The following is a 27817-nucleotide window of genomic DNA, read 5'->3' on the forward strand; positions in this document are numbered from 1 at the left end:
TAATACTCAGATTTCTTAAAATTAATGAAAAAAAGGTTTTCTGAGAACTTTTGAGAATGGTTTTCAAATTCCATTATTGAAAATATATAGGTATTGTATGAAATTCAAACTCTATATTTATTAAAATTCTAAATTTTTAATAAAATAACTTTTCAGAGGAATATGATTTTGAATGGTTGATTAATAAGTATAAAAATGTCTACGATTTTAAGGAGGGAATTGTTCCGTATGAGGTATACATCATAACTATATACCTCATAAGGAACAATTCCCTCTTGATAGCTGGGAAACTTTCTCTGAATAACTTATCATTTGGAGAAAGTTTCCCAGCTATCTATTAGAAACTAAAGGCTGTGAGGCACTAATATATAATCAGTGCCTCATAGTCTTTAGTTTCTTATTAAAAACGAGAAAACTTGTTCGAAATGATAAACAATTTCGAACAAGTTTTCTCGTTTTAAGGAGGGAATTGTTCCTTATGAGGTATACATCATAACTATATACCTCATAAGGAACAATTCCCTCTTGATATCCTGGATATTTTTGAATATATTTTTTTAATTAAAGTTCTCAAAAGTATTATCAAAAGTGATTTTTTAAAAATACCTCCAATTAATTAACTAATTAAAAGTATTATATTTTTAAAATTAAATAGTTTTTCAATTTTTTTGAAGGAATTGAGATACTTCCCACGACAATAAAATTGAGAGGTTTACATTATGACTGATCTTAGCATGCAACAATATTGATTAGATTTTGAAAAGATTTTTCGAAAGTATTCAACCTTAAAAAATTGACTTTTTTTAAATAGTTTTTGAGGAAAATTATCAAGAAAATGATCGAATACTATATTCCACAAATGGTGTTGCAGATATTGAGATCAAATCTGACTGTGAAGTCATCTTTGGACAACTTGGCCCATCAAAATGCGGAAATTATGCATTTGAAGGAAGTCAAAACACACTTAAGTCTGTAAGATTTCAACAAAATTCCAAGCTTAACACAATTGGTGATTGTGCATTTTACAAATGTTCAAAACTCTTCTCCGTTGATTTTTCAAATTGTAATTATCTTAGAACAATTAATACATATTCATTTTATCTATGCTTATCTCTAGTTAATATTTCATTACCATCGTCTGTTCAAGTTTTATCAAAATATTGCTTTGAAAATTGTATTAATCTTAAAAATATTGTTATTCCAAGAGATTCAAAACTTAATACTATTGATAGTGGGTGCTTCTTTGGAACAATTATCACATCTCTTTTCATTCCTAAATATGTTTCTATAATAAACGCCAATATTGAATCACCACAAACACTGAAAACAATCGAATGTGATGAACAAAATGAATTTTTCACATCAATTGATGGAATTTTATATTCAAAAGATAAGAAAACATTGACATACTTCCCAGGGAATTATTCTAAATCGTTCACAACTCCCGATTTTATTGAGAAAATAGGATACTATTCATTTGGATTTTCACTTATTGAATCAATCATTTTCACTCAAAACGTCAAAACTCTAGAGTATTATGCATTTGCAAAATCATGTTTGAAATCAGTGAATATACCAAATACTCTTCAATTTACAAGATCAAGCGAGTTTATTCAGTGCAAATTTCTTACTGAAATCATTTTGGGAAATGAATTGAAAACAATAACCCCAGAATGTTTTTTAGGAACAAATATTTCAAGCATAATATTTCCAGAAGGATTGTTAACAATAGGTTTTACGGCTTTTGCAAGTTGTGATAATCTCAGAGCTTTAACAATTCCAAGATCAGTAGATTCTATTGGTGGCCAATGTTTTCCTCCTCTTACTGTTATCACATTTGCAGATGGATCTCCATTTTTCCAAGATGATCAAGGACTAATTTATAATTCACGAACAACACTTGTTTTATATTTGAGTGAACGAGATTCATTCACAATTTCATCATTCGTTGAAATAATACACAATAGTGTTTTCAGAAACAACAACTTGTTAAGAACAATTATTTTTGAAGATGAATCAAATATTAAAGAAATTGCAAATCATGCATTTAGAGATTGCAAAAATCTTACTAATATAATCCTTCCTGCTTCTCTTTCAAATATTGGAGTATTTGCATTTTATGGTTGCGATTCTATTAAAACAATTAAATTTGGAAGCAAGTTACAAATTATTTATAAATATGCATTTTTAAATTGCATCAATCTTGAAACAATTGAATTTTCTGAATGCGAACATGTGTCAATTAACGAATTGGCATTTTCTAACTGTAAGAATCTCAAAAATATTATTTTTTCAAACAATATAACAGTGATTCAGAGTTCATGTTTCTTGAATTGTTTGTCGTTGAGAGAAGTTGTTTTCCCATCATCATTAGAGAATATTGATAAATATGCATTCAGTAACACAGGAATCACAAACATCACATTCCCATCAGACTCTAAACCGACATCTATTGGTATGGGTTGTTTCAGCAATTGTGTTAATCTTTCATACATCACACTTCCTCCAAATGTCAAACAGATCTTATCTAACTGCTTCGAGAACACAAATATCACAACATTCACAGTTCCAAATCATACAGAGTACATGTCAGACTACGTCTTCAAAGGATGCACAAACCTCGTTAAGTTCACTATTCCATCAGATTGCTATCTTCGAAACATCGGTAACTTGTTCTTCGAAGGTTGTTCATCTCTCTCTGTCATCGAGTGTCCACGAAGTGACTACTTCTCAGTTGATGTCGGTGCTCTTTACAACAAGTCAGAGACAGTCCTCTTCTGCTTCCCTCCTGCGTCAGATATCAAGTTCTTCAGTGTCCCACAGACACTTCGCACTATATCTTCAGGCGCGTTCATTGGATGCAGAAATATCATCAGCATCTCTATCCCAGACGACTCAGTACGGATTATCAAACAATATGCGTTCGCAAACTGCACTTCACTGACAGCGATCAACATCCCTAAGTGTGTCGAGAATGTCGAAAGTTCTATTTTCTTCGGATGCGATCATCTGAGATGTGGTGTCATCATCGAGAACAGATCAATCTCATTCATTCGGAAAATCATATCTGAATGTCTTCTTAACCCGAAAGCGATCTACTCATGTGACTTCCTCACATGTCAATGCAGACTGATCAACACCGAAATCACAAAATCACTTCTCTATGCATTCACTATTATTCTATACGTTGGAATGTTCTAAAAAGTTTTATATTAATTCTTTTTCTGAGTGATATATACCTGAATGACAGATCTCAATTTCAATCAGGTAATGCGCATCATCTAATTTTGTGGAAAATAATTTCAAAATGGATTATTAAAAATATATTATTGCAGTTCTAATAATGAATAATATATGAGTTTTTTTTAATTCAAAATTGAGAAGTCTTTTTCAAAAATTGAGAACCTTCAGAAAATAAAAATGAGAAAAAAATGGAAAAAGCCAGTGGCGGGACTCGAACCCGCAACCCCAAGATTAAGAGTCTTATGCTCTATCCGGTTGAGCTACACAGGCTGTTCGAACTTTCAATTTATTAAAAATACAATATATTTAAATTAGGTTTTCTATAGTTTACAAAAATTATTAATTTATTTAAAGCTGATTGATATGGCTAATAATATATGAGTACAATATTTTTAAAACGTATAGCAAAGATCTACATTAGATAATTCTATACCCTACGTTCCCAACTTCTGGAAAACGGTTTTTCACCCTTATGATCAGTTTCAGACACTTTGGGAGTCTCCCAAACTTTGATATTTTGCATTATGATAGAGAAACGTGTCTAGTTTAACGCACAGTTGTTTTAAAGGCAAATGATGATATCACATGAAATTATCAAATTATCAAATTTTGAAGTACCAGTCCAAAGGGTTAATTAGATCCTACACAGATGTGCGATAGTGGAACATATGTGTTCTTGATTTGAGAAGTCCTACTGATAGAGGTATGAATCTCACAGCTTTGTGTGAGTGTGTCTGACACTTGTATAGAGTGGAATATGCGCCGACATATATTATATAATAACATGTAGTTGATAATTATGAAAAAATAGAATTCGATGCGAATGATATTGAAAGTTGTTTTGTAATTTGATATTTTTCTTATATGTGTTAATTAGTAAATGGCTTGTTTGTTGTGATAGTACTGTGAAAAATGAAAGGTATTTTAAATTAAAAAATTGAACAAAATGATAACACAAACAATCAGACAGACTCAAATGCTACATAAGATTCGGCTTTGACTTACTTTGGCACAATAGAACGTCCCTAGTATCATAATGATTAAAAAAAATAAATAATTTTTTTTTTAATTTTTTCATTACACAGTTACAATGTTTACTGTATTTTTGTTATTAAGAATACAATGTTTACAATATTTTTGCTATCAAGAATACAAGAAATACAATGATATTTGTATTACGAAAAAAAATAAGCTAATTATGGTTAATTATGTATTAAACTTAGTGAGCACCTTCATTATCAGATGAAGATATGTCCATTGTCATAGTCTTGAGGTCATCTGTCTCTAAGAATTTGATACCGTGGTTAGCGTAACCAGGACTGCATGTAGCTGGTACCTGATATGATTTAATGTAAGCGAGATCACTATTATTAAATAGAACACCAAGAGGGTTGAATTTAATGGCAGGATTCTTTCGATAATGACGAGCAGCGAGTTCTGAGCGGCAACGGTTCAATTCAACTTTGTTAAATTTAATTTCATTAAGTGTGCACTGATGGATAAAGCTTTGGGTGAGATCTTCCCAATCTCCTCTAATAATTTGACGTCTCCATTGTTTCCAGTATCTGGACATTCTAATTGCTCTGAATTTCGGATCTTTGCCTCTTGATCCTAAATGTGAGTAAATATTTTGAAGCTGAGTCTGAGAATTAAGAGTCATTGCAACTTTTAACCATTTTAATTGCATTTTAACTTCATCATCTTGTTCACGCTCTTCAATAGAAGCATTAATGCGTTTTAGAGCACTTGTACTTAAAGAACATACATGAACTTTTGTATAATCAGTCATTCGAAAATTAAACTAATTTTTTTTGTGCGTTATGTAACTGATTTTTTTTTGGATTTTAGTTTTTCATTTCATTAATATAAATAGTTATAGAATACCAAAAGAAATTTCTTTGTATGATAGTTTTCGAAATAGAACAGTTTTTGGATTGAACTCAAAGATATCATACGAAATATCACATCAGTAAGAGCACAATCAACTATACACGAACTTTTACTCTCAAATATGTATTGAAGATACATAGAATATATGTTATGGATTGATCCAAATTTGATATTCCTATTATATGACATATTTATGTGAGGTTCATAGATTATATATTACATGAAGATTCCATTTTCGAAATAAAAACTGTACCTATTTATCCAGCCATCTGAATGACGATTATTTTTGTAAATTTTGCATTTGGTTTAGATGAATCAAGAGCAAAAACTCATTACCGAACTCGAAAAGCATTTCGATAATGAAGAATTTAAGAAAGGTCTCAAGGCTGCCGAAAAATATTTAAAGAGCAACCCGAAATCAGGACCAATTACAGCTTTTAAGGCTCTCTTCCAGCTTAAGACAGATGAAAAGAAGCAAGCTGCTGAGACAATTATGGCAGCACTCCGTCTTGACATCAAGAATCCAACAGTTTGGAAGATCAATGGCCAAATCAACAAAGAACTTGGTGAATATCAGAAAGCACTTCAGTCTTACACACAAGCCTACCGTGGAAATCCAAAGGATGTCAACACTGTCTCAGAACTTTGCTCATTATCAATCTTTTACGAAAATTACAAGCAATTCCTCGAATACGGCCGCATTTTGATTCAGCTCAACCAGCAGCCATCAAACATCGTAAAGTATGTTGTTGCTCTCGCTATGCTTCACCAGTACGAAGACGCTCTCAAGTACGTCGAAATTTTCGAGAAAAACCTTATTGCTTCCAACTCTGCTGAGGAAGCTGTTTTCAGAGACCAATTCGGCCGTTTCCACGCCCATCTCCTTATTCTCTCTGAGAAATACCAAGAATGTCTCGATTATCAAGACAATCAAATCTTAATTACAGACAGGATCTCCATTCTTGAGAATCGTGCTACATGCTATGAGAAGCTTGGAAATACAGAAAAGTTGTTCGAAACAGTTCACGAATTACTCAAAGAATACCCAGATAATGGCGATTACTTCTCTATTCTTGAACGTCATCTCGACCAAGACAAGTACGTTTCGGAACTCTACAAGATTAAAGACGAACTTAAGTCTAAATACGCACATGTCCGCATTCTTGAACTTATTCCTACAAATGATCCAAACTTCCGTCCATTACTTGAATCACATCTTATTCCTCTTCTTAAGAAGGGCACACCAGCCATCTTCGCGACTATCGCAGACTTCACTAACGACAAACTCGATGTTGCTCTCGATATTGCATCGAAGACAGAAATTCCAATCAGCAGCATCCCAATCGTTCATGTTTTCCGTGCACAAGTCTTCCAACATCGCGAACAATACGAAGAAAGCATCAAGGAATGCGATGAAGGCATCAAACAGAATCCAACCGTTGTCGAACTTTATGTCACTAAAATCGAATCACTTTCTAAGTCCGGCCGCACAAAAGAAGCACTTTGTTCATCAGAAATCTTGAGCAAACTTGATCCAGCCGACAGAAACTCAAACAACATTTACGTTCGTGCTCTCTACAGAGCTGGATTTGCTAAACAGGCAAGACTCACTGCAGAACCATTCTCCATTGATCACGAGAAGAAATCGAAGTTGTTCAAGAACGAGTTCAACAAAGTCCACTTCAGAGCATCTCGTTGCCATCTTCGCGGCGGTGATATCAACAACGCTTTGGTATTCAGTGAAGATGTCATTGCTCATTTCGATTCATATCGCAATGGACAACTCAATTTCACAAATTGGGGTGGACGCCGCGCTATGTCTTTCTTCGAAATGATCAATTGGAGTGCTGATTTAGTCAACCACAACCAACTTGCTAAAGCATTTGCTAACGTTTCTCGTATTTTAATTCAACAGAAGAATACGAATGAACTGAAGCAATTCGCTCAAAAGATGGTTAAGACACATAACCAGCAATCCATGGCTTATCTCGCCGTAATCTTCGCTATGTTGTCTGAGCCAATTCTCTCGCTTAAGTACTATCTTAAACTAAAAGGAGAATGGCTCATCATGGCAACTCCTATTGTTGAAAAACTCCTTCCAAAACAAAAGGATGAATTGAAGGAACCGGCAAAAGAAGTCTTCGAAGAATTGTTCCATATCACAAAAGAAGAACCAAAGAATGCAATTGACTTCCTTTACCTTGCTCGCGGTTTGATTTACAGTGGTGATGTAGATGCAGCGAAGAAGGCATTGAAACAAGGTGCTTCTCTTGAAATGAAGTTCGCAACAAGTATTGATTACAATCTTTGCGCGAAATTCGAAATGGGTGATGAAGGTTTTGCAAAAGAAATCAGAGCTCAGATCAATGAGAAGTATCCTAAGTACGAAATAGAGAATGAAACATTTGAAGCTGATGATCCACACGAGTGTGTTTCAAAGAAGGTTGAAAAATAAAATTCTTTTTATAAATTTTTTTTTATTTTATCAAAACAGATTTTTTATAACATTCAACTTGTAGATCAGGTTTATTTTGTTTTAGCTAATGTTAATTAATGTGTTGTGAATTTTTATTAAGTAGCAATGAAGCTGATGATCCACACGAGTTTATTTTGCATTCAGAATCATGGACTGTGCAACATATATACTGGTATTATATCTATAACAACAACAACAAAAAAAAATAACATAGAGAAAACATCTTATTGTTTTCGAAAAATTTATCAATGATCCCTTAAGTCTAATTGTGAAAGAAATTAGTAGCAAATTTTAAAGCAAACAATCTATTAATGTATTGAGTGAATGTTACCATTCAAAATTTGTGATGACGATAATATAAATAAATATAAAATGTTGGATATTTACATCATGATATGTAGCATTTTTTCTTTTCGCGTTTTTTCAAATCAGACTTAATTGCGCCATGTTGAATTAAGTATTCTTCTATTTCTTTCATACCTATTATTATTGCCATATCAAGAGGAGTTGTTTTATAGTTATAAAGAGGATTCGATAAAACAATGTTTGATATGGAAATAAAGAGAATATATTAAAACAATTTTTGATATTACAAGAATGAAAATTTCATAAGATGATAAAAGATATTAAAAGAAAGGGTATGGATTTCTTGTTAACATCCGCTCCATGTTCAACTAAGAGCTTGATAATTTCAATGTTTCGTTCAAGATTTGCTATCATGAGAGGATAATCATTTAATGAAATATAATTGGATAAAATATTGAATGATATAGAAAGAAAGAAAATTTCATAAAACAATGATGGATATTATAAGAAAGAGAATTCGATTAAACAATAATATATATGAAAAGAAAATGGATACCATGAAATAATTATTAACATGAAAAGAAAGGGAATATGATTAAGTAATGATAGAAACGTTCATTAAACAATAGTATATATGAAAAGAAAATGGATATCATGAAACAATTATATATATGAAAATAAAGAGATTTACATAAAACAATGATATACATGAAAAGAAAGGGAATTCCATAAAACAATGAAATACATATAAAGAAAGAGAATAAAATAAAGCAATGATAAATATTAATTGAAAGGTAACTAGATAAAAAGAATAATAGACATTAAAGTAAAGAGAAAAAGTCCTATGTTGGGATCTGCTCCATGTTCAAGGAAGTATCTGACAAGATCAATCCTCCTTTTCTGAATGGCTAAACTTAGAGGGCATTCATTAGTAAAAAATAAATTTGATATAACAAAGATAGACATAAATATTAGGAAAATGAAATAAAACAATAATAGATATGAAAACAAAGTGAATGCAATAAAGTAATGAAAGATACACAAAGAAAGTGAATGTGGTAAAATAATGAAATATATGAAAGATAATAGAATTACAAAATACAATGATAGCCATGAAAAAAGAGTTAATGTTATAAACTAATGTTTGATGTGGAAAGAAGGAGAATTGTATATTGCAATGATGTATATATAAATAATGGGAATATCATGAAATAATGATATATATTAAAAGAAAGAGAATAAGTGCCACATTGAGATCTGCACCATGTTCAACTAAGAGTTTGATCATTTCAAACGAATCTTGCCGAATCGCAATGGTGAGAGGGATAAGATAAAAATAAAATAAATTTCATTAAACAATGATTTGTTTGAAAACAAAGAAGATATCAAAAAACAAGAATAGATATATAAAGAAAGGGAATGTAATAAAATAATGATATATATTGGAAGAAAGAAAATTTCATAAAACAATAATAGGTATGAAAAGAAATAAAATTATATAGAATAATGAAAGATATAAATTGAAACCAAATTTCAAAAAGCGATGAAAAACATGTAATGAAAGATAAATTCATAAAGAAATGATAGATATTGAATGAAATAGAATGCAATATAAATATATATGATATGATAAGAAAGATACTGTAATAAAATAATGATTGATATGAAAAGAAATATAAAAACTTTCACATTGATATCAGCTCCATGTTCAATTAAAAATTTGGCAATCTCAACAGTATTTTGTTCAGCCGCAATAATGAGAGGAGCTATATTAGCATAAAATATATATCATGCATCAATGATAGATATTAAAAGAAATAAAATTTTATATAACAATGATGGAAATGAAAAGAAGAGAAAAATGATAAAAAATGATAGATATGATAAGAAAAAGAATTAGTTAAAACAATATCAAATATTAAACGAAAGGAAATTTCATAACGCAATAATTGATATGACTAGAAATAGAATTACATCAAACAATGATTGATATGAAAAGCAGGAGAATTGTATAAAATGATAATAGATATTAAAAGTAAGAGAAGTTGTATTTGGTTGATGTTCAACTAAGAGTCTGACAATATCTATCGAATTTAACCGAATTGCAACAGCAAGAGGTATTTCATAGATATTAAATGAATTTGATAAAACAATGATATATATGAAAAAAATGTATATATCATAAAACAAAAATAGATATGAAAAGAAAGAAATTAAATCCCCTATCAACATCTGCCCCATTAGAAAGCAAATAAGAAGCAAAGTCGAAATTTCCATAATTCATGCAACCTGATATTGAATGAGAGTATTGTCCTAAATTAGATCTCAGATATTCTGCAATTTCAAAGTTATGATAATTCAGTGCATAATCAATCATACAATAAAATGACAAACCATCTTCGAGCATTTGTGACATAATGTTTATATTACCACCTTTAACAGCATAACTTTCGGAAAACTGGTTATATTTAGCTCCTAAATTCCTAAGGTAATTGAAACATAGTTCTGATCCGTATTCAAGTGCACAATCAAGTGAAGAATAAGAAAAATGAAAATTTTTATTGACATCAAGATTTGGGAATTTAGTTTTAAGATCATCAACTTTGTCCCATGCAATGTAGTATAAAGGCGAATCTTTTGGATATAAATTGAGAACTTCTTCTACTTCTGAGTTATATTTATCAGATTCGTGTCTTTTATAATATATTAACTTCGATAAATTACTATGTTCTGTATAAACCATCTGTGGGCATCCGTTTAATAGCTGTACATAAAGCTCTGCGAATAAATTAATGTCTTTTCTACGAATATATGAAAATTTTTCAAGTAAATTGCGTACCATTTGGACGGTAATTTTGTTATTTTGAATGAGTTCGATAATTTCGGATGATACTGGTAAAATATTATTGGAATTGATGCTCCATATAATTTTTGAAGCCCGATCAGGGTATTTAATTTCTTCAATGAGCTCAATATTGCTTAAATTCATGTAAGATTCTTCTTGTTCCGAACTGGACATTTTATAAAAAACAAAATATTATGTTGAAAAGTGACAAAATTTCACATTCCGAAAATATGAAATCGAGTTAAAAACTGACTTAATATGGTCCACATATACTATGCAACAATATTTTTATAAACAACTATAATAATAATGAAATTTTGTCCGCATAACATTTCAACTTTCTTCATGATTTTATTTCGATTGATGCTCATTCTAATAATCATGGATATGAGTCTATTCCATTTGTTCAAACAACTGTATTGTTGAGATAAGATCCAAATTGCTTGAATAAATGGGGAAATATGCGTGCTTAATATCATGTGGTCCAAATTTCTTTAAAAAACTGAAAGCTTATATTATATCTGATGAAGTCATAACCTGATCTTTAAATTAAATAATTATTTTGTAAACCATAGAAAACCTAATTTAAATATATTGTATTTTTAATAAATTGAAAGTTCGAACAGCCTGTGTAGCTCAACCGGATAGAGCATAAGACTCTTAATCTTGGGGTTGCGGGTTCGAGTCCCGCCACTGGCTTTTCCCATTTTTCTCATTTTTATTTTCTGAAGGTTCTCAATTTTTGAAAAAGACTTCTCAATTTTGAATTTAAAAAAAACTCATATATTATTCATTATTAGAACTGCAATAATATATTTTTAATAATCCATTTTGAAATTATTTTCCACAAAATTATGTGCTGCGCATTATGTATTTGAAATTGTAGTACATGTAAACTTAGAAACATAATATATCACTATTCGATAATAATCCATGGTAAATATAACAACATAACATTTTTAGTATAATAAAACAAAAAAACTTGAGATAGGAACTTTACTTCTTACTAACATTTCTTCTTGGAGTAACAGGCTTTGCGATCCTTGGTCCTGCAGCTGTTGTTGCACGTCTTGATGATGAAGAGCTGTGAACTGATAGATCGCTTGCATTACTAGCATTACTACGAACACTTCCAACACTAAGTTGACTGTTGTTAGAATGAACTGATAAATTAGATTTGCTACTAGCATTCGAGCGATGCGATGCCATTGATGTTGCAGAGCGTCCTGAGTTCTGAGAAGTTCCTGATCTTGCTGAATTCTGTGATGTTCCTGAACGTGCAGAATTCTGCGAAGAAGCACCACTTCTGATGGAAGATGCCGATGAAGCAGGTCTAGATCCAACATATGGCATTGTTATGTTTGCTTTGGAAGATGTTGGTTGTTGAATTTGTCTCATAGTGATACCAGCTTGAGAAAGAGCCAGTCTTAGTTTCGGTTCCATTTCCCTATTGTTCTCTGCTAATGTTGTTAACTCACTGACAACACCATCTATTGTTGTCCTAGCCAATTTCAGTTCGATATCCATTTCTAACAAAGTTGCTGGATAATTTGCATCTGCTGGGATATTTTCTGCCTTTCTATGTGTCTCACGAGCTTTTGTAAGTGCAACGTTTGCACGTTTAAGCTTTTCCTTGAGCTCTGTGTTTTCATTTGTTGTTTTGTCAACGAAAGGCTTCATCTTTTGTATTTCATTTTGTAAGCTTGTGATCTTATCTTGTTGTTGTTGATATGCCTGATCTAGAGCTTCATGTTGTTCTCTGCAACGTCTTACATCAGCACGACGAGCATTTAATCTCTGCTGAGCAAGTTTCTTTTGTTCTTCTAATGTCTTCTTTCTTTCCATATCTGCGTCATTTTGGTCAATGGCTTTGAATCCTTCTCTGAACTTTGTATTTTGTCCGTTGATCTTGTTCATTGCCTTCTCAAGAGCCCTTAGCTCTTTGACGGCTTTTGTAACTTCAGCTTCCAATTCATCACCTCTCCTTGAGACTTCTTCTCTTTCTTTAGCGAACTTGATGATGTTTGCAGCTTGTGATGGTTCTTCTTCACCTTCCTTTTGGTACTTGCCCATCATTACTTTGAACTTCGCTTGTAATGTTTCACTTCTCTTCTTTCTTTCTGATAACTCTGTAATTGCAAGATGTCTTGCTTCTTCTTCGGTCTTAAGTTCGGTTCTTAATGCTGAAAGATGGGCATCAATTTCAAGAACTCTTTCTTGCATAGATAATTGAAGTTGCTGACGTCTGTTTTCAAGAGAAATAAGTTCGTCACTTTTAGCTGCAACTTGTTCGGAGAGTTTTTCGACTTGGAGTCTTAACATGTTGATTTGTACAAGAACTGTTTCTTTCTGACTTCTTGCCTTTAATGTGCTCTTATCTAAAGAGTCTTGGTCCAACTTTAATTCGGTTAATTTAGTTTCAAGATCCTGCTTTTGCTTTTCAGCGCTTTCTTTCCTTCTAGAAGTTTGCCTTAAATCTAAATCTAACCTATGCAACTGCTGGCCAAGCATCTTTTCAACTGACATTTTTTGAGATAATGTTTCTTCTAATTGTTCGATCTTGGCTTGAAGTTCTACCTTTTCTTCTTCTGTTGTATCACCTTCAATTCTTGAAATCTTCCTTTCCATCTGCTGGATCTGGAAATTAGAATTGTATTTAAGCTCTTCTTGCTTCTGTGTTTCTCTATCGAACTCTTGGATCTTTAATTGAAGATTCTTTGCACGACTTTGGCTTCCTTGCATTTCAGCAAGAAGATTCTTTTCACGTTTACGTTCTTCATAGACAGCTTGAGATAATTTATAGATTTGCTGCTTTTCGTCTTCGATCTTCTTGTTCAAATCCTTGAGAACATCGTTTTCTTTCTTCAAGAATTCATTCATTACATTTGTTTGTTGCTGAAGCTCTTCTGTTGAGTCCTTCTGTGTATAAAGTGCATCCTTTGTTAGTTTAAGGCGTTGTAAATAAGCTTCTTTCTTCTGAACTTCTAATCCGGTTTTTCTCTTGAACTCTTCAATCTCTTCTCTGATTGCACGTTCATTACTTTCTGCTTTGTCAAGAGAATGACGTTGAGTTTCTACTGTTTCGCTGAATTCAAGAAGATTTGCGTTTTCAATTTCGTATTGTTTATGCTTTTGAGTAACCTGGTGATCACCAATAGTAAGGCGACGGTCTAATGCTTTGTTGTCCTGTTCTGCCTTTTCGAGATTCTTCTTTTCTTCACGAACGTTATTTGAAATTCGATCTGTTTCGCCTTTCCGAGAATCGTAGGCTTCAGTTGTCTTTTCAATTGCAACATTCAATGATTGAAGTTGCTGAAGAGTGTTCTCCCATTGGGAAAGAAGCTGGTTTCTCTCATCATGTAGTTTTCGAAATTGTTCTGCAGTCATATCTAATTCAATTTGGAGGGCACGTGTTTGAGTAACTTCTGCTTCGAGTTCTGCTCTTTTTTGTTCAACAATTCCTTGGGACTTTTCAATTTCAAGAAGCATACTTCGGATTTTACCTTCATCCTCTTTCTGGTAACGTTGAAGTACAAGATAGTCTTCTTCTTTATCACGAGCAGCTTGAATCCACTGCTGTAATTGTTCTTCATTGGCTGCATATTCTTCTTTAAATGCTTCGATTCTTTGCTGTGACTTAAAAATCTTTGATTGTACTTCACTATTTTTAGCTTGGACTTTTGTTGTTTCTTCTTCAAGTTTTCCAACTTCGCTAACGATTTTACCATATTCTCTTTCACTTAATTGTTGTAAATGCTGTTCTTCAGTAGCTTGGGCTTCTTTTGCCGTAAGTAATTCTTGCGTAGATTTAACCTCTGTTTGAACGCTTTGCAAATGCTCATTAAGGACGTTTAATCTATCCTGCAAATCTGTGCATTCGCTCGAAACTTTTGCTAATTCTTCATTTTTAGCAAGAATGCGCTTATGTAATGCCCTATTTTCCTTGTTTGCAAAGGCAAATAGTTCATCATAAAGGTTAGTATATGGATCCATTTAGTGTACGTTTATTGATTCTCGTTTTTTTGCCTTTTTTATTTGAAAATTCTTTGATATTATAGTATTAGATCATGTTCTACATATTCAGCATTTTCTTCGAGTTATTTCAACTTTTTGCTGATATTCTCCCAAAATTCAAATATGATATTAGGGTAAAAATAAAGATTACACCAATTCATATTCCATACATGCATTGGGCATTTCTTTCGTGATGTTTTCACTCTCGAATCATCAATATCAGAAAGCGATTTTTTATTATTTCCGTCTTAATTCAATTTTTCTGAAGTAATTTATTCAATGGCGGAATATTAAAAAAACATATGAAATTTTAAGATATAATGTATCTATTAGCCTATAATAATTTGACATCAAATCTGACATCGAAGGTGATAACAAATTTGTCAATCTGACAATGTTCCCTATACTGTTTCTCATGGAGCGCCAGATTAATACAGACTGGAGCCAGTTCTGGTCTGAGAATATGTTTTTAACAGCTTGCGAAATATGTCAGTTGGTAGCTGATAAATACAGAAAAGGACAAATTGATGATTTAATTCCTGTTAATGACACAGAATGCAGTAAAGAATCAACCCAAAATCCATACTGCGGTCTAGTTAAAAACATAACTAAAGATCTTAACGCTACATTTCCAGACGAAATTCCAAAGAATGCTTGTGAAACAATTACCCCATGCATTTATTCCTCAAAAGAGTTTTCTGGACCACTCTGCTATTCATGCAGACTATTCTACCATATCTATCACTCAATCAACGTTACAGATAAAGTTGCACACATGAAAAAGCTCTGTATTACTTCTCGTTCTACTTTCGCTGACTTATGCAGTGGCCTTGAGTTTTCAAGTACCCAGAAATTCTGGACCAACTTAGAAAAATCTAAAAACTCTCTTCAGCAATGCCGTCCATTCTGCCACAGGCCAGGAGAAAGGCCAATGAAGCAAAGAAGACCACATAGAGGCAGCCAGGAATTATAACCTCATTCTGAATATTAAATTTGTACTTTAATTGTCTAAAGCACTCATAGTAATTAATATTTTACGATTTTTGCATACTCCGTTAGACAGTTGTTTTTGATTTTGAGCTGATTCCATTCAAACCAAAATAATTTGTATGATTTGTTATTAATCACTAAGGTTGTCAATATTTCTTTGAAATAATATGATGTATTCTATCTTATTGGCTAAAGTTAAGTAAAATTTAAAAATATTGCTTTGAAATCATGAATAATTGTTTTAAATTCAAGGTAAAATAGATTCAATTAACAAAATAAGCCCTTCGACTCGATTTGAAAATTCCAAAAATTATTAGAAATATATTGTTTAAATCAAAATTATATAATTTTTACTTATTTTTTTATGTGTTGGAAAAAGTTTGTTGGACGTCCACAACTATTGTGATGAATCAGCTCTGGCTGGGTGATACGAATATTGACCAAAAATATGAAAAATCCAATGAAAAACATTTCGAAATTTTTGTTCCTTTTTTTCAAAGGTTAAAATGGATGAATATAAGAAATTTTATCCTGATAGATTATTTCCTACAAATCTACAATGTGTTAATTTGACTTGTTTGAAAAAAATTTTTAAATTTTGCCAAAGTTTTTTTTCCAATATTATTAGGCGATGTTCTTCAATTACCAACAAATGGTTTTACCAGTATCTGAGCTAAGATCTCAATTGTACAAAGGAATTCAGTCTAAACGTCTCGATTCGACATTTTCGTTTAAAATATTTCCGGTCTTTAAGTTCTGCACGAAGCCAGAGACTCTTATGGAATATTTAGAAGAAGTTATAGCCCCTTACATTAACTACATACATTCAAATTCCGATAAATTAACCCACGATTTTTTTGAAAGTACAATCATCATTATGTATATGTTTTCACATCAGTTAGTAGAGTTTTCAGACAGAATCGATGTTTTTTCCAAAGATTTTAATCTAATCTACGATTTACTTACAAAGGTATTCAATTTCCCAACAACAACTTCTCAAAGGAAATTTGTGACTTCCAGCCTCGATTACGATAACCCCCAAGTCAAAAATTTGTACGTCAATCAAAATTTATTAAATAATACAAAATATTCCTTTGTTCAATACATTGCAAGTTCTGGAATTCTAAACGTCAACTCAACTAGTCTTTACAACAAAGAATTCTCCAAGTTCTACAAAAAAGTCGGACTTTTATTAGCTCCTTTTCTTGTTACTGAGTTCTGCGATTATTTAGCAATAAAGTTGGCCGATTATTACGAAAATATCGATATTCTTACATTCCTTATCTCATTACATTTAAGTCAACAGAATTATGATATAGTATCTGCACTTTTCTTCGACAAAATATCAGAGCTAATGAAAGATAACATGGATTCATGCATGGAATGCTTACACAGTATCAGCCAGACATCTTCTCCTTTGACACTCGCCGCATTAAAAGAATTCATGGTAGATAAGGGATTTGCGTTATTTAAACACAACGATTACCTCGAGCAATTAAAATTTTTACTTCAGAAAATATCATCCTTGCTTTCCAATGAGGAATTATACTCAATTTTGAGGTTGAATAATAATTTGATCGAAAGTGTCACTCAATATCAGACAGATCTCGCACCAGACATCATAGAAATATTAGCCAACATTAATATCAACGCAGCATTACCTTTTGTCATTGATTTATTCGAGAAAAATAATGCAGATTTCAAGGATCCGAGAAATATCATTTATCTTGTTCTTCTTCATGGTTCAATCAATGATTTCAACAAGATCATGGCTTCTGCTGCCAACTACAAAGACATTTTCATTGATTTGATCCAAAATAACAAAGATTTCGATCCTTCTTATTTGATAACAATTTGTAAAGTTATCAAAAACCTCTCGCTCGAAGTTAATTGTTTGCAGGAAATTTCGGATTCATTAATGGACAGTTTAGACTCATTAGACGTTGCAAAAGTATTCGCAGACTATGATTTCCTGCCCATTTCTGATCAGGAATATTTTTGTTTGATAACTCCAAACTGTCAAAACCGTTATTTGGCTCTCAAAAAGAGAAATCTTCATTACAAGATTAGCGACACAGAAAACAAAGGCTGGGTTGATTACGCTATTCAATGCTTTGATGAAACAAAAGATGTGTTTTTCGCTGAACAACTCGCAAAAACTAACAACAAAGAAATAATCCAGAAATTAATAAACGAACTAAAAAGTGTCGATTTCATGTTGTCAAAAACAAATTTAACAGATTTTGACTTCACAAATGTAATTCCAAGAGATTATTCTCAAGAAATACTCAAAGATAAGAATAATTTCGTTTTAATCCATAAAATTCCAAAATTTAAATTTAATTTCGATGCAAATTTGGCTGAAACCGTTTGTAAACTTCTCAATTCAGAAAATGAAGTGATTTGCGGTTATTACTATTTAGATAATGCCATAGAATATGCAGGAGAAGAGTTTTGGTCTAAAATAAGTGAAATCCCGCTCAAAAATGATTTCAATTTCTTGCCAGTAATTCATTTTTATTCAATGCTAAAAATTGGCAAATTTGACACAATTTACATGTCAAAAATTTTATCACAACTTATTAAGTCGAACAACGACAAGGCTGTTATTGATTTTATTGAGAAATTGGGCGACAACAAAATCGATTTCAGAAGTCTCAAAAATACAAAATTACCAAACTCTAATTTTGTCATAAATCTTTTGAAACAATGTGATAATTTGACACCAGAATTAGCTGATGAAGCATTTTTGACATTCCCAATCAAGTCATTCCGTTATTTGGCTACAAAATCCGATAAAGGTGAAATATTCCAAAATAACCTTAAATCAAGATTGAATACTTTATTGGCCGGCCAAATAACCATTCCTGAATTTGAAGAGATTATTGATGTTTATTTCGATATCACTGAAAACGAATTTGCTTTAGAATTGGCTTTCCAACTTTTCACAACAGAATTTACTCCTATTTTCAGAACCAATATGTTTTACAAGAAAATTTCGAAAGTTTTTGCAGATAATTTCGAATTGTTCAAATGTTTCCTCAGCGAATGCGAACTTGCAAAAACTTATTCCTCTCCTTTCATAAAAGCTCTTGGAGAAATGTCACTTTTTGTCAATTCATCTGATTCCAAACTTGCGAAAGATGCTTCAGATGCTGCCAAAAATAAAAACGTTAGCGGTTATCAAACTGCCAATGACATTTTGTCAAAATTGCCAAAACGTTTTGAGATGACATTCTTGGAGAAAAACATCACAGATAATGAGGTAAAATATGTGACAGAGAATCATTTCAATCTCACAAACTGTGATTCAATAAATTCAGGAATTTCTGACACTTTTTCTGTTTACGAAGATTTAGAAGAAAACAAAATTATCAGAAAACAAAGATATTTGACGAAAACTCCCAAATATTTCGTCATTTCTTTGTTTTCAAGTTCAAATGACACAAAAGTTGATGAACAAATAGATTTGACAGATTATATCTTGCAAAGTGGCAAAACCGCTGTCTATCGTCTTTGTTCATATGTTGGTAAGAAAAATGACAAGTATCATTTGAACCAATTTTCACCTGTTTTGGCTTTTTACCAGAAACAAAAGTCAGAAACATATCTTTCATATAAACCTGATGAAAAGAAATCAGAAATCATCGAAGAAATAATGAAATTAGATTTCGAAGTTTTCGATAAATTCGAATTATCGTTCTTCATGTTTAACGAGCTCAATTCTGCCGATTTGTTTGAATATTTCTGTCAAAATGATCCTTCTTTCATCGAAAGTTGTGTTGAAAGTAATTTGTCAGAAATTTGCCAGTTATCGTCTGACAAAATTTCTATTTTTGGAGAACTCATCAAAGACTATGAAGATACAGACCTCCTTAGACAGTTGTTACTTGATTTATTGACAAAACCAGAAACAATTTCCAACGCCGTTTCACTTTTAATCTCTAAAACAAAAGACATCAAAGAAGTATTTGAAATTTTCGTTTCAAATCATATACCTCTAAAGCCATTATTGCAAAACGTGACAGATCAAATTATCACATTTGATGACTCGATGATTTCTATGATAATGAAAGATAAGGAAGCAATGTATTATATTCTGAGTTTGGCTGACTACAAATTCATCCAATTCTTCCTTCCTTTGTCAAAAATTTCTGAAGAAGAATTTGACAAAATTTCCAAAATCGTCCCGTCTGATTATTTGTCAGAAATGCTGATTAGAAACGGCAACAAAGTCTTTGCGAAGAAGTTCAATTCTCAGTGCCAAGACAACGAGAAATTCAAAGCTTTCATTGGCGAAATCAACGAAAAATCAATTTTAGAAATGTTGAATTCCAATTCAATTTCTACAATTGAAAATTCAGTTCATTTGGCCGCAGAAAGCAATTTAGTAGGAAAACTCGATAACGAATGCATTAGAGGCATCCTAAGCATCATTCATTCCGATATCTGCACCGAACAAAACCTTTCAAGACTTAGATGTTATTTAGATCTTTTAGGAAACAAAAGTCTTTTCCCTAAGAGTGAATCAAACTATTTGATTTCTTACATTTATAGATGTGCTCGCAATAGAATCGAATATTCATTTTATAACCAGATTCTTCCTTTAGAAAACTTTGATTGGGCAGTTGGTACCGCAATTATTGCATTTAATCCATCAATGAATTTGATTGAAATTGCTTTCATCGCCAGTTTGAAGCTTTACTCATATTTTGCTGTGAAGAACCTAGAAAAATATAATGATGCTTTAACATTTGATTTCATCGAAGTTGTCGCAAACGAAATCCACAAACAACTTGCTAAGAAAGATATTGACCAAAATCTTATTAGATGGTATCACGACATCTTACTAAGATTCCCAAGAGTTTGGAATTTCGTGAAACCCATTTTTGATGATGGAACATTTGGCGTAATTAACGATAAAGAAGGTTTTCTTTTGGTTGCATTAATAGCCTTGTTTGATAGTGGATTTACTTACCCGAACGAAGAAAAAAGATTAATGTCTGATTATGTTTTCTCTTACTTTGCTAAAAACCAAAATTTGATTCCACAAGAATACGATGTAAGAGTGCAAACAATCATGAATATGATTAGTGGATTCAAATGGATGAGTGACACAAACTACATGGTTGACAAATTGCATTTCTTCGCAAATGCTTCCTTCGTTTTCCCATTTATAAGATCTTATATTTTCCAGAATAATTTCGTTGGAAATATCAAAACATTGTACTCAAACATTATCCCTGTTGATGTTTGCAACGAATTAAGTTACTTAGTACAGATTTTGCTGCAAAAGAGTTTGATTACTGAAGTTATTTCTTCCTCACATGACATTACTTCAACTGCAAGAATGTTGTTTGATTCGTTCGACATTTGCAAGAAATCTTGGCCTGCAACTGAAATTTTGATTGATTGTTTGCTGAAAATCAAATCAAGTAACGTCAAAGATGTCGTGAAATACATTGATTTGGATGGTTTCTACAAGTGTTTGAAGGTTATTCCAATGGACTACAGGTGGATGAACATCAGAATAATCATTGTTTACTTGATGAACGCAAACAATAACAGCATTGATTTGAATGACATAAGATCTTTCATTAACACAATTAAAGTCGAAAAAGAAGAGCAAGAAAGAGTTGCAATCGCTGCAAACATTATCAGAAAGTTACCTGAGAAATGGCCGATTATTTTGAAGAACGAATTTGACTCAAAATTCAAACAAATGAGACAAATACCAGAACTAGAAAAGTATGTCAAAATACTTTACTAAATAAAACATTTTTATTTTTCTAAAATATTTTTTCTCATTTGAGTGCGAAAAGGCTTTTTATCTTTGACAAAAGTTGAACTAAAAGGTCAGCATTGAATTTAATTACCTCAAATTATAGTATATATTATAGTGGTATTACATTCTAATATATAAGCACGAAAGGCTCATCTTGGCGAAGATATTAAAACTTTTAAAATTGAAAGGGCGGAACCGGAGGCATTCAAATTCAACAATTCTATGATATATTCTATTGAGATTTTGATAATAAATCTTTTGTTTCAGCAATATATTGGAAAGTTACATCTCTATTTATTACCTTTGCTGTTAATTTTGAATGTAAAATCTTCAAAAACATCAAATCATCTTAGTTCATAGAAACATATTTTTAAATTTGAGAGCTATTTTTTACCACATTTTTTCGAGGTTATATAAGGATCATGCTTGGAGAAAGGTCTCTTCTAACACCAAAATTTAGTTTGTGGATCGCAGCAGTTATTTCTCCAAACGAGATCCATATGTTAAGTTCATATAAGGGTGCACTTACCACTTTCTGACATTCTCTCAATTTTTTTGACACACAAGCTTTATATCCCAATTCTCTAAGGTCAAAAGTTATTATAAATCACTGTTCAGTTCCTAAAATGGCTATTATACTCTTTTGCCCTTAAAATAAAAATATGTTGATATTATCTGAGCGTGCCAGAAAGTTGTAAGTGCACCCTTAAGTTCATAAAAAAAATTAAGAATTGATACAAAAATTTAAGATAAACAAGAAAAATTAAACAAATCTCTCTTTGCCACGAAGCACAGTGGATCCATTAATTATATTATTATTTGATTTCTTATTTGAGAACTGGAACAATCTCTGGAACCATTCTTGTTTCGTTAACTGGGAAATGAAACCATTTTTATTCGTATCGATTTCCTTTGCTGCTTTTTCTTCTAATGCTCGCACGATATCAGCTGCTCCATTTTCTTTTGCGTAGTAAAGTGGTGTTTTCCCATAAATGTCAACGATGTTTGGATCAGCATTTTCTGTCAGAAGATAAATTACAGAATCGTAATCATTTCTTATACAAGCGTAATGAAGAAGTGTTCTCTTATAATGATCAGTTGCATTTATATATTTAACATGATCCAAAAGTCCCCTATAATTTTCTTTTGACGGATTTGATAAACAATTCAATGTGAAATTATTATTTTCGTTACTTCCAGTTACCATAATCAGTAAATTATTGTAACTTGCTTTGAGATCAATTTGTTGGATTTTTGTATTCTTAAAACAAAGAAAAATAAACAATAAAAAGAAGAATAAAGAAAATAAAATGCAAACAATTGTTGATGCAAATAATTTCTTGTACTTATTCTTTGTATGTTCGTTGATTAATTTATTTACTTCGTCTTTTTCTTTTCTGTATTTTTCGTTCTCTAAATTTAAAATAGAATACTCGTTATTGCAGTTGGTGAATTCGTTATCTGCCCTTTGATAATAATCATTGAATTTGTCTGTTATATTTTCTGTGCAAAACTTGTAAAGAACGCTTTCGAAACCGAAAATTTGGAAAGAATCTTGGAGTAATTCAAGAAGATGTTGAATGTGTAATTGCGTAAGATCATCTATAGTGATGTATTCCGCTAAATTGTTGTAGTTGCTATCGATTTTCATGAGGGAAATGATTAAATCGTTATTCCTCGTATTTTGAGCAATTTCATAGAAAAATCTTTTACTAAAACGTTCGCATGGTGGAAGAAAGCTTTCGAGATTAATAGATGAAAAGTGTTCAAGACTGAATTCCAATATTTCTTGCTCTATTTGAGGATCAAATTTTTCTGGTCTCTTGTATGCATTGTTTTGGTTGTAAATACCCTCGTAGCAATCGATGAATTCCTCGATTTCTAGTAATTTTGCTAATTCGTATAAATCTTGAGAGATATCGAATTTCAGAATTTTTAAGAAGTGTGGTTCGAATAAAACTCTTATAAAGTCGAGCGAATCTTTAGCGCGTTGCTCAAAATTTATGATGCAACGATTATATCCTAAGTTATAATTATTTTTTAGAATTAAGCTTTTTTCAATAACGTTTTTCGTTTGTGCAAGCTGTCTATTATTGATGTTGAATAGAAACTGCCTTGAGTTTGCCTGAATCGTATCAAATTGTATTATTTTTGGGTCTACTAGAAAAAAGTTAAAAAAGTGACAACAAATTTAAGATATTTTTATGTTTCGGGTGCCAAAATGATCGAATAACATTTAAACGATAAAAATTATCAATGTTGTCAAAATTTTAAATCAAAATGACAAGAATCGACAAAATTGAGATTTTATAGACATAAAGTGAAATAAAATATCAAAGCAAAATATTTCGGTGGAAATTCATCGTCCTGTTTGACTTTGAAATTATCAATTTTTTGACATAGTGCGATTTATCGCTCGAGGCACTAAAATTTCGAATTGCCTCATGTATTGTCTAAAGTTTACGGGCCGATGAGTTTATTCTTATTTGTCAAAGCATTGTCGTAGAACACTATACGACAATAATCAGCGACAGTTCTAGCATCGAGAACTTATTCTACCTTTTATTAGCAAATTCATTAAAAAATGGGGTAAAATCTTTTGAAATTGAAATCCGAATTATTAATTTATAGCTTTTAATTTAGTTCTCAGAATGCTTTTAATAACTTGCAGCTATCCAATCAATAGATGTATATATTAACTCAGTGAAGATAAAAAACTTTAAATTTTTAAATTTATAAACATGTTTATTAAAAAATTTAGAAACCATAGAGTGTCTTGCCCTGTCTCTTAAGAGCATAGACAACATCCATAGCTGTAACTGTTTTACGACGAGCGTGTTCTGTATATGTAACTGAATCACGAATGACGTTCTCAAGGAAGTGACGAAGGACACCACGAACTTCTTCATAGATATCACCAGAGATACGCTTGACACCACCACGACGAGCAAGACGACGGATGGCTGGCTTTGTGATACCCTGAATGTTCTCACGCATTACTTTACGATGGCGTTTAGCACCACCCTTACCGAGACCCTTACCACCTTTACCGCGGCCAGACATTATAACTAATGAAATCAGTTACCTTCTCAATTGATACCGCCAAAAAGTTTTATTTTGACAATTTAAACCATCATTATTTGAATTTATATTTTTTAATTTTATTGAAAATTAATAGGGTTTAAATTGGCATGAAAAATTGAATTAAAAATGGCGGGGGATGTTTGACCTCATTATTTCTAATGGCTCGTACAAAGCAGACAGCTAGAAAATCCACAGGTGGCAAGACCCCACGTAAGTCCCTCGGTGCCAAGGCCGCCCGCAAGTCAACACCAACAATCGACTCCCAGGGCGCTAAGAAGCAACATCGTTTCCGCCCAGGTACAGTCGCTCTTCGTGAAATCCGTAAGTACCAGAAGAGCACAGATCTTCTTATCCGTAAGCTCCCATTCCAGCGTCTCGTCAGAGAAATCGCTTCTGGCTTCCGTGGCGATCTTCGTTTCCAGTCCTCCGCTATTGCTGCCCTTCAGGAAGCTTCTGAAGCTTACCTTGTCGGTCTCTTCGAAGACACAAACCTTTGCGCCATCCACGCTAACAGAGTTACAATCATGGAACGTGATGTCCAACTCGCTCAGCGTATCCGTGGCGAACGTAACTAAAGAATTTGTTTATTTACAGGATATTATTAACTCTTTTCCTCCTACAAAAAGAACTTACAATATTAAAAATCAATATAATATCACAATGATGTATTTGTGTAATCCATGTAAAACATATGAAGGTCGACATCAAACGATTTGGCAAAATAAGAATTAGAATGATATCATATATTCTCTCATGAAATTCATAATATTTTTTTATTTTTGGCTTGAAACATCAGTATATAGAGTTGGAAAACAATAAGATACCAATCTCAAAAGGATTGAATATGCTTTATTGATAATGTTATGATTTGTAGGGATGAATCAAGAAATGAAAAAGTGACAATTAAAAATGAATTTTTTTGTTTCTTATGGCGATGATTTTTCACCTATTACCAAAGTTTTCAGACTCACAGGTCAAGATTACATGGTGACATTTAAAAATGTTATTGATAAATTCGCAGAAATCTGTAATTCTAAAGATGGAATTCAATTAAACACAGAGCAGCTTAAATTATATATTGTTGATAATACATATCCATTCAGAGACCCAATTCCAAAAGAAATAACTAATTTAGAAACTCCAGTCACTCAATTAAATTTATCTAACTTTGATTTAATACTTTCTGCAGATGTTCCAAAATTAAAACCACCAATGACTCCCACAAATCAAGCAGATCTAGCAAAATTAGACCAATCATCATTACAATTCGAAGAATTGATCCAAAAAGGACAAATTTCTCTTGCAACTAAAGATTACCACAATGCATGGACTACGTTCAGACATGCTCGCGTTCTCAGCGATCAAGATTACAGAGCTTTGTATTATTCAATTAAAGTTTTGATAGCAGCGCATAGATATCCATTAGCAATTGCAAATGCAACAACAGGACTGCAATTATTCCCATCAAATCGCGAAATGCACCTTCTTTACGCAAAAATTCATTATAAAATGGAAAAATTTGCTTCTGCGATAGATATGTATCAGTTTTCCCTTCATAACTGGGATGTTACGATCCAAGAGAAGCAATCTGTTTATTGCAAAATTGCTAAATGCATGATTGCCCTAGGCCAACTCGGAGAAGCATTAGCTTTAATCGAAAACGTTACAGATAATGCAAATTGTATTTATACAGTTGCAAATATTTACCTTATTCAAGACAGATTTTACGAAGCTTGCAAAAAAGCGATTTCTTCGTTTTTCATAACTCCTGATTACAGAAAGATGGAAAAATTCATCTACAATGCCATAATTAACAAGGAAAGAGCCGAAATTTTCTTAAACGAGCTTGGCGATTCAAAGAATGATCCATCAACTATTTTCTTTTTCGGACACAGCTTGTACAAGTGCGGTGAATTCCAACTTGCCATTGACTACTTCGTGTCTGCGTTAAGTAAATCTACAATGGTCTCTTCTATCAGTCTGGCCACATTAAGATGCTTAATTTCAAATTGCGAAAGTGTAGATGTTATTAAGAACTTTGCAAGAAAATTCCTTGAATTAAATATAACAAGGAATTTCACTGAAGCTGTAAAACCAATAATAAACAATACTCTTCAAAGTGATGTAGGAAAAAGTGACAACGAAACTCGGGAAACAAAACCCATCAAAGAAATCGCTTTTGAGAGCGAAGAACCATCATTTAGGACAGAAGACATTGATGCATTAAGCTTCATCATTACCTTCCAGTTATATATGTTCCAAAATGGTTACATTTCCCTTTCTGAACAAATATCCAATGCATTATCCCCTCTTATTCTTCCTTTTGACATGACATCCGCTATAGCTGCCCAAGACTCTATAACATTTCTTTATCTAACAGCCTTTGCTCCAACAATTCCCCGACCAATTAATTCTGATCTCGAGAAAATCTATGTAATTGGAGATAGAACTATATTGACTTTTGCTTACAGGGAAGTAGTTTATCGTGGCTCAAGGCATTTGTTGACTCCTTTGATAGTTGATTATTTATCATTGAGAAGTTTGGATGAAAAGAAACGGACTCCACAACATTCACATCTCAGGAAGTATGTCCTTGGATTGCCTAAATCATCAACGGTTCTTTTGTTCTTTGGCGGCGAAGATGTAATCGTTGGTAAAGTTAAACAATCAATTCGTATGAAATATGATAATATAGAATCGGCTTATCAGGATTATATCAATACTTATACAGTTGTCGCTTCTCAATTGGTTGATCAGATCAAAGGAACAGTTTTAGTTCATCCTGTCATTCCAACAGCAACTGCAGTAGTCCAACAAGCATTGATATTTAACCAAATGCTTAAAGAAAAGATCAATGGAATTGCTGAAGTTAAGAAATCTCTTCATTTCTTAGATACGATCCAATTGTTCATGAAAGAGGATATGACAAGTATCAAACCAGAGTTTAACTACCAAGATAGCTTAATTACCCCTGAATATATCAATACTTTGTCTAATTATTTATCAGAAAATTTCAAATAAGTTAATAGCATTTCTTTTGTATTTTTATTAGTATATAGATGTAAAATTTTGATATTATGTTATCTAATCTAGTTTACTCACAATTTTTTAAATATTGATTTTTTATTAAAACAAATTCAACTTGAATTTGACTTGCAATCAATAGAGTAATATCTTTACATAC

The 27817-nt window shown here is 32.0% G+C and overlaps 11 protein-coding genes and 2 non-coding genes across 13 annotated transcripts, besides 3 other annotated features; 7 read left to right on the forward strand and 6 right to left on the reverse strand.

Moving 5' to 3' along the window:
* Positions 1–212: 212 nt before the first annotated feature.
* Positions 213–526: a mobile genetic element.
* A 294-nt stretch (positions 527–820) lies between these two features.
* Positions 821–3327, forward strand: TVAGG3_1014330 (regulation of response to stimulus; the record flags this gene model as incomplete). Its single annotated transcript, XM_001318873.1, has 1 exon — positions 2458–3201. One exon carries the CDS (start codon positions 2458–2460, stop codon positions 3199–3201), a length of 744 nt encoding a protein of 247 aa, XP_001318908.1.
* Positions 3328–3439: 112 nt separating this feature from the next.
* TVAGG3_1014340 lies at positions 3440–3513 on the reverse strand. The gene has a single exon. It is a non-coding gene; the product is annotated as a tRNA-Lys (tRNA).
* A 651-nt stretch (positions 3514–4164) lies between these two features.
* TVAGG3_1014350 (uncharacterized protein) lies at positions 4165–5045 on the reverse strand (the record flags this gene model as incomplete). The annotated part of the gene is made up of 1 exon (XM_001318872.1): positions 4463–5032. One exon carries the CDS (start codon positions 5030–5032, stop codon positions 4463–4465), a length of 570 nt encoding a protein of 189 aa, XP_001318907.1.
* Positions 5046–5432: 387 nt separating this feature from the next.
* On the forward strand, positions 5433–7613 carry TVAGG3_1014360 (N-terminal peptidyl-methionine acetylation; the record flags this gene model as incomplete). The annotated part of the gene is made up of 1 exon (XM_001318871.1): positions 5444–7588. One exon carries the CDS (start codon positions 5444–5446, stop codon positions 7586–7588), a length of 2145 nt encoding a protein of 714 aa, XP_001318906.1.
* Positions 7614–9594: 1981 nt separating this feature from the next.
* On the reverse strand, positions 9595–10949 carry TVAGG3_1014370 (spectrin binding; the record flags this gene model as incomplete). The annotated part of the gene is made up of 1 exon (XM_001318870.1): positions 10095–10934. One exon carries the CDS (start codon positions 10932–10934, stop codon positions 10095–10097), a length of 840 nt encoding a protein of 279 aa, XP_001318905.1.
* Positions 10950–11385: 436 nt separating this feature from the next.
* On the forward strand, positions 11386–11459 carry TVAGG3_1014380. The gene has a single exon. It is a non-coding gene; the product is annotated as a tRNA-Lys (tRNA).
* Positions 11460–11696: 237 nt separating this feature from the next.
* TVAGG3_1014390 (coiled-coil domain-containing protein 39 family) lies at positions 11697–14763 on the reverse strand (the record flags this gene model as incomplete). Its single annotated transcript, XM_001318869.1, has 1 exon — positions 11757–14753. The coding sequence occupies one exon, from the start codon at positions 14751–14753 to the stop codon at positions 11757–11759; it is 2997 nt and encodes a 998-aa protein (XP_001318904.1).
* A 396-nt stretch (positions 14764–15159) lies between these two features.
* TVAGG3_1014400 (uncharacterized protein) lies at positions 15160–16073 on the forward strand (the record flags this gene model as incomplete). Its single annotated transcript, XM_001318868.2, has 1 exon — positions 15169–15747. The coding sequence occupies one exon, from the start codon at positions 15169–15171 to the stop codon at positions 15745–15747; it is 579 nt and encodes a 192-aa protein (XP_001318903.2).
* A 281-nt stretch (positions 16074–16354) lies between these two features.
* Positions 16355–21559, forward strand: TVAGG3_1014410 (uncharacterized protein; the record flags this gene model as incomplete). Its single annotated transcript, XM_001318867.1, has 1 exon — positions 16396–21534. One exon carries the CDS (start codon positions 16396–16398, stop codon positions 21532–21534), a length of 5139 nt encoding a protein of 1712 aa, XP_001318902.1.
* Positions 21560–22063: 504 nt separating this feature from the next.
* Positions 22064–22095: a mobile genetic element.
* Positions 22096–22231: 136 nt separating this feature from the next.
* Positions 22232–22259: a mobile genetic element.
* Positions 22260–22312: 53 nt separating this feature from the next.
* TVAGG3_1014440 (transient receptor potential cation channel subfamily A member 1 family) lies at positions 22313–23200 on the reverse strand (the record flags this gene model as incomplete). Its single annotated transcript, XM_001318866.2, has 1 exon — positions 22313–23200. The coding sequence occupies one exon, from the start codon at positions 23198–23200 to the stop codon at positions 22313–22315; it is 888 nt and encodes a 295-aa protein (XP_001318901.1).
* Positions 23201–24280: 1080 nt separating this feature from the next.
* TVAGG3_1014450 (histone H4-2) lies at positions 24281–24623 on the reverse strand (the record flags this gene model as incomplete). The annotated part of the gene is made up of 1 exon (XM_001318865.2): positions 24307–24612. The coding sequence occupies one exon, from the start codon at positions 24610–24612 to the stop codon at positions 24307–24309; it is 306 nt and encodes a 101-aa protein (XP_001318900.1).
* Positions 24624–24791: 168 nt separating this feature from the next.
* TVAGG3_1014460 (histone H3-1) lies at positions 24792–25228 on the forward strand (the record flags this gene model as incomplete). The annotated part of the gene is made up of 1 exon (XM_001318864.2): positions 24792–25208. One exon carries the CDS (start codon positions 24792–24794, stop codon positions 25206–25208), a length of 417 nt encoding a protein of 138 aa, XP_001318899.1.
* A 314-nt stretch (positions 25229–25542) lies between these two features.
* Positions 25543–27654, forward strand: TVAGG3_1014470 (TPR-like family; the record flags this gene model as incomplete). Its single annotated transcript, XM_001318863.1, has 1 exon — positions 25543–27654. One exon carries the CDS (start codon positions 25543–25545, stop codon positions 27652–27654), a length of 2112 nt encoding a protein of 703 aa, XP_001318898.1.
* Positions 27655–27817: the final 163 nt, after the last annotated feature.

This window comes from Trichomonas vaginalis, chromosome I, assembly GCF_026262505.1.
Source record: "Trichomonas vaginalis G3 chromosome I, whole genome shotgun sequence".
NCBI lineage: Eukaryota > Parabasalia > Trichomonadida > Trichomonadidae > Trichomonas > Trichomonas vaginalis.